The sequence below is a fragment of the Eublepharis macularius genome, chromosome 17, assembly GCF_028583425.1.
Source record: "Eublepharis macularius isolate TG4126 chromosome 17, MPM_Emac_v1.0, whole genome shotgun sequence".
Lineage (NCBI taxonomy): Eukaryota > Metazoa > Chordata > Lepidosauria > Squamata > Eublepharidae > Eublepharis > Eublepharis macularius.
In genome coordinates, this window is record NC_072806.1 from 11,250,084 (window position 1) to 11,260,277 (window position 10,194).

Below are 10,194 nucleotides of genomic sequence, written 5' to 3' on the forward strand. Positions count from 1 at the left end.
CTCCTATCAAGCCACACCGCTTCTTTTCAGGCAGGCCCCGCCCCATCGAACTTTGGACTGCGCCGCGCTTTGTGACGTCATAACGGCACCCAATCGCTCGCGCAGGACGGCTTCGGAATGGCGGTCAACGGGGAAGCGGCGTCCCAGGCGGGCGCTGCCGGCGCAGCAGGCGCGTTGAGTCTGCCCGCTCCGCAGGGCTCGTCGCTGGTCGAACGGGGCAGCCTCGGGGGTTTCCAGCTGACCCCCGTCGCGCGGAAGGCGGATCCCTTGGACCTGGTGGCTCTGGCGGAGGAAGTGCAGAAGGTGGGGGCGCCTCTGGACGCTGCTCCGCGGCGTTGCCAACCTCCTGGCGGCAGCTAGCGAGCTCCCGAAATTGCAACGGATCTCCAGGCCGCTGGAAGCAGTTTTCCTGGAAAAAATGGCTGCTTTGGAGGGTGGCGTTTATAGCGTTATTATACCTCACTGAGGTCTCCCTCCCAACACTCAGCCCTCCTTGGGTTCCAGCCTCCAAATCTTCAGCAATTGCCCAACCCAGAGCTCTGCCTTCCGGAGGTACGGCAGAAGAAAAATGCAGGACTTCTGCCGCGGGCCCATTTCCCCTGTGGCTCTGAGCATGTGCAGAGTGTGCTTGCCCCTTTCGCTGCTGGATTATGCGCGCAGTGCTGCCCCTGCGTAGGTGCACAGCGCTTCGTTTGCCCACTGATGCTTGAGCGTGTGCAAAGTGCTCTCTTTAATAATAACATTAGATTTAAGTACTATCCTTTCTGACTTTGACCTTTTAGGAGAGGCAGAGGAGACCTAAAAACCAAGAACAAATTAAATAAAGCTCTCAGCACATGCAGTGTGCTCCTTCCTCCCGTGAAGTGGGGCATGTATCGAGTGCCTTCTCCTATGGACTGCAGAGACAATCCTTCCTTTGCTGTCCTGTGATACAAAGCATATGCAGCCTGCTCTCCTTGCCATAAGAAGCCACATACAGATTTCATTTTGGTAGCTTGACTCAATGCCTCATTGAGTGCGTACTGGAGGCCCCTCCCCAAGGGTGTTGTGTGGCGTTATGGAAAGCAAACCTGTTTGACTCATAGATCCAGAGGAGTTAGCCGTGTTAGTCTGTAGTAGCAAAATCAAAAAGAGTCCAGTAGCACCTTTAAGACTAACCAATTTTATTATAGCATAAGCTTTCGAGAATCAAGTTCTCTTCATCAGATCAGTTTTGATCAGGCATCTGATGAAGAGAACTTGATTCTCGAAAGCTTATGCTATAATAAAATTGGTTAGTCTTAAAGGTGCTACTGGACTCTTTTTGATTCTGTTTGACTCAGAAGTTCAGCCCCCCCTTCAGATCAGTGGGCCAATGTTTATTCTCAGGTTAGCATGCTTGAGATGTGCAGGGTGCGTCCCAAGTCTATGCACAGGTTTATTTGCAAATGCACCAAGGGGAGTGGATGACAAAAAATGAGCTGTTATGTACATTATCGGGCAGCAAATCACTTCCTACTGGGCGTGTAGACTTACAGTGCAATCCTATGCAGAGTTATGCTGCTCTAAGCCCATTGAAGTCAATGGCCTTAGACTGGAGTAACTCTCCATAGGATTGCACTGTTGATTCAGGGCTTTTCAGCTCTTATCCAGCTGTTGGATGTTCGCATGGAAAAAAACAGGCACTTTAAATGTACAGGGTATTGAAGCCAAAGCAATCGTGCATGATCAGCAAAGTCTGTTTACAATTTACTCTCAGTCTTTCTGTGCCTGGGCCAGGAAACCAATCTTGTCTCCTTTACACACGTTCACACTTTTCTTTCAGCAGGGCTAGAAGCAAGAGCTTTTTCATCTCCACTCAGCTGCCCGAGGTGATAAGCCAAGAAAACATTTTGTGTGTGTGTGTAGGATGGGAGTCCTGCATTTGAGCCCTGGCCCAGAATAATGCAAAAGTTGTTCCAAGCATGTGCAAAGTGCCTTCCTTTTGTCTGCATCAGTGGCTCGGGGTCTCCATTAGGAAATTTCAGACGGGAGTCTTCTGTGCATACCATCTGCTGCCATGTCCCGTGCATTTTTCTTCTGCTGTACTTCTGGAAGGCAGAGCATTTTTTTTTAAAAAGTCAGTGATTACCATATCAGTTTCTGTATCAGGGGTTGCTGTATCAGTTATATCCTCAAAAAGTCCTCTGGTGGTATGTCGGGAAAATGGTGGCTTTGGAGGGGCCGATAGAAAGAAGATGCCACCACTGTGGGCGGGATCTCTGAAAATAATGCACCTGTCTGTCCAGGTGGCGCACTAATTTGCTAGGACTGCATTATTGCCGAAAAAGATCGTAATAAAACCTGGTTTGAGAGAGAAAGTGTGTAGGGTGGGGAAAGCCTGCAAAGTATTTATTTATTTATGTCATTTATAGCCCGCCTTTCTCACTGAGGCTCAAGGCGGATTACGTAGTGTGAGATCAGTACTATCAGTAGCAAGGACAAGGGCAGGCATTTTCATACGGTGTCAAGGACATTTCCATAAAACAACGTCAAGTAGACAATTAGAGTATGACATTGTGTGGGAGCTTGCAGAAACAACATGCCAGTTGGGAAGTAAATGCAGGGAAAAAATCCATGTGATATGTATTGACTGCCTCAGTGAGAACTGGGCCATTGTGGCGCACTGTTCTAGTAGGTCAGAATGTTAATCTCGCTTATTCTGTGGAGGTACCGGCTGGAAGTTCCTCTTAAGGCGTTAATTCCTTTCTTCCTTGCAGGCCGATGATTTTGTCCGAGCAAATGCCTGCAACCGACTGACTGTCATAGCCGAACAAATCCGTTACCTGCAAGAACAAGCCCGGAAGGTAATGAGAAATCCATTGTGATCGAGGCCTGTGAAACCAAGTGGTTCTCAAATGGCATTTGCTCTTACGGAGATCAGTTTTTTCCCATCAGAAAGGAAGCAGAAAAAAGCCTGCCGGGCCAAAGTAGAAAGAAGCAGCTGGAAGAGAATGGCACCTGGGAGGGAATGCCTGCTGTGTTATTGCTATGTCCTTGAATTGTGGCTTAGGTTGGGAGAAAGAGAGGTATTCATGCAGACAATGGAACTGAACGTTCGTGGGTGGGAAGGAGGGGTGTCAAGAGGGAATGTATCGTCTTGCCTAGCAAGTATTGCCAGCTGGTTTCCAGAGGGATTGCGTCTCAGCTGCACTCGCGCACAAACTATTTAACAAACACTTAACGTGTTTGATTACAGTGCAATTTCTCGCAGTGACAGAGGCTGATTCCACACACGTTGGATAATGCGCTTCCAGTCCTCTTTATAGATCATTTGGAACAGATTTTTTCGTGTGCAAAACAAAAAATCCACCTCAAACGATTGATAAAGTACATTGAAAGTGCATTATCCAACGTGTGCAGAATCAGCCACCAGCAGGCAGGGATAACTTTCTTCTCGGGAGAGGAAAACACGCCAGGGCCCTGGAGGAGCGTGATTCAGTGGCAGAGGACTTGAGGCGCTCGTCGTAGCACTGTTCACCTGTTGTGGGGCTGTAGCCGGCCAAACAGGGCCCCTGTGGTTGTTTCAGATCAGGAAAGTGTTGCGGAAGGAAAGGCGGAAGCTCCTCCTCTGGCTCTGCACTTCCGAGCCAAATTGGGCCTTGGCGAACTCGGGAATGTGGGTTCCCCACTTGTCATGTCGGACTCGAAAAAGAACAGAGTCAGGTTGGGGTTCTGGACTTGTGCCAGACCTAATTGGAACACCTGATTTGAAAGATGAAGCTGCCTTATACTGATTCAGTCCATTGATCCATCAAAGTTGGTATTGTCTACTCAAGCTGGCAGCAGCTCTCCTGGGTTGCAAGGAGAGGTCTTTTACGTCCCCTACTGCCGGGCCCTTTTAACAGAAGGTGCTGGGGATTGAACCCACAACCTTCTGCATGCTAAGCAGATGTCCTGCCACTGAATCACAACCCCAAGAGGGGGGATTTGGACCAAGAACGGATGGTTTTTGCGAGAATGTACTCTGGTACTTTGTCTGACGTGTGTCAGAAGAAAGCCTGTGGCTCTCTGCTGTCCTCATTGGAGTCTTGCCGTTGCTTGTGTGAACACAGCTTGTGTAAGGGTCCCAGTACAGGTGATAACAGAATTCTGGGATTCTTGGTGTGTCTATGGCATTAGAAAAAAGCTGTCATGGCATGTTTGTGTGGCGAAGAGGGAGGTTGATATGGAAAAGGGGGGCACAGTACTGAAGTTTTAAAGAACTTCTTTCCTCTTCAGTTGAAGATACCCCTTCACCATGCTCCTCTGCCACTTTTAGCCCAGATAGGAAAAAAGAGGTAGAGGCAGTTTTGATGAAGAGGTAGCTTATTTTTTTAACCCACATCTGTGGCCCCAATGCACCCTTTTCCCTGGATTGCTTCCTAGAACCCAATAAAACGCCCTGACTTCCAAACATGGGACTCCCAATACCATGTATGGTTTTGGCCCCGTAGATAATCTCACTGTTTTTCCTTCAGAAGTCGTTCAAAAGTCTCTCTCTCATGTTTAGGTTTTGCAAGATGCAGCCAAAAATGCCGACTTGCACCACGTGGCCTGCAACTTTGTGAAGAGGCCGGGAAATGTCTACTACCTGTACAGACGGAAAAGCGGGCAGAGATATTTCTCCATCTTATCGCCTAAGGTAGCCAGCCGGTCTCTTACGAAAGAGAGACCAACGGGGGGACTGTGCTCGAATCCAAAATATCCACAGCCCTGGTGGGGGTAGTTTACACCAAAGGGCCACCTGCTCCAGCGTCTCAGTGGCTGACGGTGCTTTGGGGAATCCCACGCAGGCGACACGAAGGCAACAGCCGCCCCTGGCCCAGCATGGGATATTCAGAGATAGACTGCCTCTGAACCTTGAGGGTTTATCATGACTAATAACTGTAGATCCAGTTATCTTCTCTGCATTTGTCTCAGCCCCTTGGAAGAGAGCATAAGTGCCCCGCTGGATTAGGCCATCTAGGCTGATTCCGCACACGTTGGATAATGCACTTTCAATGCCCTTTATCAATTGTTTGAGGTGGATTTTTTGTTCCGCACATGAAAAAATCCGTTCCAAATGATCTATAAAGAGGATTGGAAGTGCATTATCCAATGTGTGCGGAATCAGCCCTATTCCAGTGTCCCACAACGTCCAAGCAAATACCCCGAGAAGGGCTATAAGCTGAGCACAAGAAGCTGAGCCTGCAGCTCCCCCCAACTGGTATTTGTTGCAAGACTCCCCCCCCCCCCCCCGCTCCCTATCACTGCTTGTTAGATTACCTGTTGCCTCCGCTGGAGGAATGGTGTTGTTGTTGGCCTGCACTTAATGGTTGTGTTTTGCATGCCCGAGTGAATGTTACTCCCAGTCTGCAATCACTCCATCGGCTAACTATCAGTTACTGGGCTCAGTTCAAGGTATTGACTGTGTAGGTTATGTGCCGTCAAATAGCCTCTGAATACTTGATGACCCAGTGAACAAAAGGCCTCCAAAACATCCTGTCCTTAACAGGCTTGCCCAGATCTTGAAAACTGGAGGACGTGGCCTTCTGTTTTTCATCTCATTTTCCTCTTTTCCTATTGCCTATTCCTAGCATTATCGACTTTTCCAGAGAATCTTGTCTTCTCGTGATGTGACCAAAATACAATAGCTTCAGTTTTGTCATTTTAGCTTCTAGGGAGGATTCAGGAATTTGATCTAGTACCCACTTACTTGTCTTTTTGGCCATCTATGTTATCCGCAAAACTCTCCTCCAGCACCACATTTCAAATGAATCAATTTTCTTCCTGTCAGGTTTTGGCTATCACGTAGGAAACTCTTCATGGCCTCGGTCTGGCGTATCTACAGAAGGTCCTTCTTACACAATAATCAAACCAGTTTGATTATTGTGTAAGAAGGACCTTCTATAGCTTGATCTTGAGACAGTCTTTCTATAAGCCTCCCTAGTGTTGGCTGGCATATCTGGGCTGCCTCTCTCTCACTGTGGCAGCTTCACTTATCTGAACAGGGCCTTCTGCAGGCGCTGCCTTGCGCCTGGGCAAAATCACCAGCTTGTCTGTACACGGGCATTTTCCGTGGTGGCCCCCACCTTGTGGAACGGCCTACCTGAAGAGGTCAGGGAAGCTCCCACTCTCCTGCCTTTCCGCAAACAAAGCAAAACTGAATTATTCAGGTCTTTTTTACTCAGATAGGAGGGCTGTCCTGCAAGGAAGTGGTTTCAGTAGAGGAACAGGCTGTGTGGTGTCTGTTGCTTTGGGTATGATCCTGTTGGGTAATTCTCTGTTGCTCGATGATGTTCAGTGTATCAGGCTTAGAACTGCTTATGCTGTTTCAGCATTTCTTCAACTCTGTATTGGATTTCTGCCGGTTTGCAAATTTGCATTTTTAGATTCTATTACATTGTTTAGTGACACGTCCTTGAAATTGACTGGACTAACTCACACTGTGTAACACGCCTTGAGTCTCAGTGAGAAAGGGGGACTATACTTAACATAAATAAATAAAATTGCAAGGCTAGAGCTGCCTTTAGGACTGCCAGTTGACTGCCAGTCACCTCCTGTTGATGGTAGCCATGGAGAATCACATCTGTTCCTATCTGCATCGCCATGCCCCAGAGCTCTATTTCTTGGTCACCTGAAAGTGGGACGTGGCTCTTACACATGGACATGGACTCCCCCTGCCATGATTTCACATATCCTCTGTTATGCAGGTGCAGCATTACCACAGTCCTAGAAAGGCAATGGAAACCTCCTTTAGGAACCCAGGTGTGGATTCTACCGGAGCTTGGAGGAAGTTCCTCCATTTACGAAACCGGCCTCCAACTTAAGTGCCTCTTCCATTGGAGGAAGGCTTCTTAGGGTAGAGGAAGATTTCAAACTTTGCTGGGTGGAGTGGAGGAAGGGAGGGCAGGACCCAGCCCCAGATTCTTGGAAACTAGGCCTGGTCTATGCACACTGCAGAATGAGGCGATCGAATCCTGAGCTGGTCGCCTGTGGGATACCTCTTCTTATTGCGGATGGAGAGAGTCCCATTTTTTAATGTGCTCCGGCTGCAGCTGATTCAGGAATGTGGCCACCAGGAAGCAGCAGATTAGGGAACAGGAAGTAATGGGTTAGGCTGTAAAGTAAAGGGGGGATTTGCAGAAAGAAGGGAGGCCGTTACTGAGTCAGGCATTTTCTAGGAGTATAGAGGCTGAAATTAATCAGTGGCAAGCTCACTCGGTATGCCGTTGGTGTGCGTGTGAGAGAGAGATCATTTCTCCAAGTCCTATAATGCTTGCTTCTACATGGAGGTTTTGCTTTGGTTTTATGTCTAAAATGGGAGTGTGTGTGTGTGTGTTATGTGTCGTCGGGTCGCCTCCAACCTATGGCAACTTTATGAATGAAAGACCTCCAAAAATGTCCTATCATTAACAGACTTGCTCAGATGCAAACTGGAGGACGTGGCTTCTTTTATGGAGTCAAGCCATCTCATTTTAGGTCTTCCTCTTTTCCTGCTGCCTTCCCCTTTTCCAAGCATTATTGACTTTTCCAGAGAATCTTGTCTTCTCATAATGTGACCCAAGTACAATAGCCTCAGTTTTGTCATTTTAGCTTCCTGGGAGAATTCAGGCTTGATTTGATCTAGTACCTGCTTGTCTATGGTATCCGCAGAACTCTCCTCCAGCACCACATTTCAAATGAATCAATTTTCTTCCTGTCGGCTTTCTTCACTGTCCAACTTTCACATCCGTCTTTCAGTCCCTGCCGCCCAAAATGGGAGTGTTTCAAGATTCTTTTTTTAGCAGCATCCAGATTACATCGTCCCTTAATGTTCTGCTTTCCTTATTTCCCCCTGATTTCCGCAATCTTTCCTGATTTGGTGTGATCTTTTGGGGTAGATTATAGTCAAAAGTGTTTTTGCATTCTGTGTGGATGAGAAGGTGTGAAGGTTTGAAGGTCCAACCTGCACAGATGCCATTTCCCTTGCCTGGATCCTCAGCGGCCAACATTCTCCTCTGGTAATTGACGTATCATTATAACCTTAAGATACAGGCAATGTGTCAATTACGGTGCTATTTCTGTAGCTTGAAATTGGTAGCTAACCTATTGCTGTAGCTGTCACAGATTTTTTCTAAGAGCCTGGGAAATCCCTCCAGGTGGATGGAATGGCAGCTGTGGGGGGCTGGGACAAGTAAAATGTGTGGAAAACTATCACGTGGATACTCTGTTGCTGCCGTGACCACTTCCTCATTCCTAGAGGCAGTGGAGGGAACACGGGAAACCTTCGGCTCGGACATGCGGGCAACATCTCGAACTGAGCTTGTCTGTTCTTCACTTCCATTCCAGGAATGGGGCCCCAGCTGCCCCAGTGAGTTCCTCGGCGCTTACAGACTGCAGCATGACATGTCCTGGACCCCTTCGGAGGACATTGAGAAGCGAGAAGCGGAGCTGAATGTCTTGGAGAAGCTGCTGAGCCAGCAAGCCGCTCTCCCGCCCTGCACCGAGCCAAACTTCCAGGGCCTGACCATGTGAAGTCGCTTCACGGGCAACTCGAATGGAGGCAGCTTGTGGGAGGCGCCACTGTTCCTTTCCTGGACTTGCAGTGTGGGGCCAGAACTGCAAGAGGAGCATCTTCAGAGCGCTGTTACCTCAGGCTGCTGTCTGGAAGTGTTGGACTGGGTCCCCTCCCATTGATCCGTGAACATGAACAAACAAGGGCTGTTTTTAGGTAGCTTGCGGTTGGTTTTCTTCAAGTGTTTGCACAGTTTTTGGTTAAGCGGTTTGGCTGTGAATCAGCACTCTGCTGGTTCGAATCCCACTACTGCCGTGAGGTCATTTGGGAATAATAACACTTACTTGTTTACTGGTCTGAGTGGGGCACTCATCTGTCTAAGAGAGCAGTATATAAGCATAGTTATCATTATCCACTTAGAAAGAGGCCTCTGTATCCAAAGTTGATGCCTGCTGGAGGGCAACCCGAGATGAGTTTCCAGTTGCCAGATCTGTAATGATCAGTAAATTTTCCTCTAATGGCTTCTGTCTTTTGATCCCATTTTAATCCTGCTTTTCCACTAAGGAGCTCGGAGAGGCGAACGTGGTTCTCCTGTTTTCTGTTTTTTTCCTTCACAATCCTATCAGGCAGACTAGACAGACAGACACAGTTCTTTTGTGTGTGTGTGTGTGTGTGTGTGTGGTGTGTGTGTGTGTGTGTGTGTGTGTGTGAGAGAGAGAGAGAGAGAGAGAGAGAGAGAAAGAGAACAAGATTTACAGAGCGTAAAATTCAAGAGCCAGAGCTTCCTTCTTCAGATACCAAGAGAAGAAGGTGCCTCTAAGGTGCCACTGGACTCAAATCCTGCTGTTCCACTGCAGGCCAACACAGCTACCCACCTAAACTATGGCTGAGTGGGCATTCGAACCTGGGTGTCCACAGATTGGTCCCGACACTAACAAATAGGTCCCCCTGACTTTTCTGAGCCACTGATCCCATTTTATTCTTGAGTTTAAGTGCAGCCTGTGTTAGTCAGTATTGGGTTTCTTGTAGCATCTCCTGACTAAGTGTGTGATCCGGAAGCCAAAGCTTTGACAGGGACCTTAAACCACTAAAGTTTTGGTAGTGGATCTTAAACCATTTGTTGTTCTCTTGGCCCCTATCACCAAATCTGGGGGTGATAATACTGTCTTATTTTGCAGCGCTGTTGTAAAATGATCGAGCTAAAGAGTGAAGCGTTTGGAAGACATTGAGTGTGGCAAATAAATTGCTAAATATTTTTACTGCAGTATTCCATTGACTTTGGACTTAACCGGTGCTAAGCTACATGTCTGTGCAAACTGCAGAAAAGGGGCAAGGGATGGAAGCATTTTCTCTGTGAAGAAATCTAGAGAGTTCGGAGCTTTTTTGTTCAGAAAAAAAAAGACAACAGTTGGGGCATGATAGAGGTTGATGAAATTATGCATGGAGAAAAGGGATGGAGAGAACTTTATCCCTAATAATAGTCACTGCCTAAGCTGAACTGTTTCCAGGCCGCTTCGCTACTTCTCCGAGATGCCCTCCTAAACAGTTCTGTTTTGCATATGCTGCAAAACAATAGAAGTGTAAAGGCATTCTTAATCTACAAGTTTGGTGTAGTGGTTAAGAGCGCAGGACTCTAATCTGGAGAACCGGGTTTGATTCCCCACTCCTCCACTTGAAGTCAGCTGGGTGACCTTGGGTAAGCTTGAAGGAGCTCTCTC

At 47.7% G+C, this 10,194-nt stretch overlaps 1 protein-coding gene across 1 annotated transcript; it reads left to right on the forward strand.

Annotated features, from left to right (window-relative positions):
• Window positions 1-100: 100 nt before the first annotated feature.
• On the forward strand, window positions 101-9,731 carry C17H1orf50 (chromosome 17 C1orf50 homolog). Its single transcript, XM_055001474.1, has 4 exons — window positions 101-303; window positions 2,739-2,825; window positions 4,511-4,642; window positions 8,311-9,731. Exons 1-4 carry the CDS (start codon window positions 118-120, stop codon window positions 8,494-8,496), a joined length of 591 nt encoding a protein of 196 aa, XP_054857449.1. The 5' UTR covers window positions 101-117; the 3' UTR covers window positions 8,497-9,731.
• The last annotated feature ends 463 nt before the right edge of the window (window positions 9,732-10,194 follow it).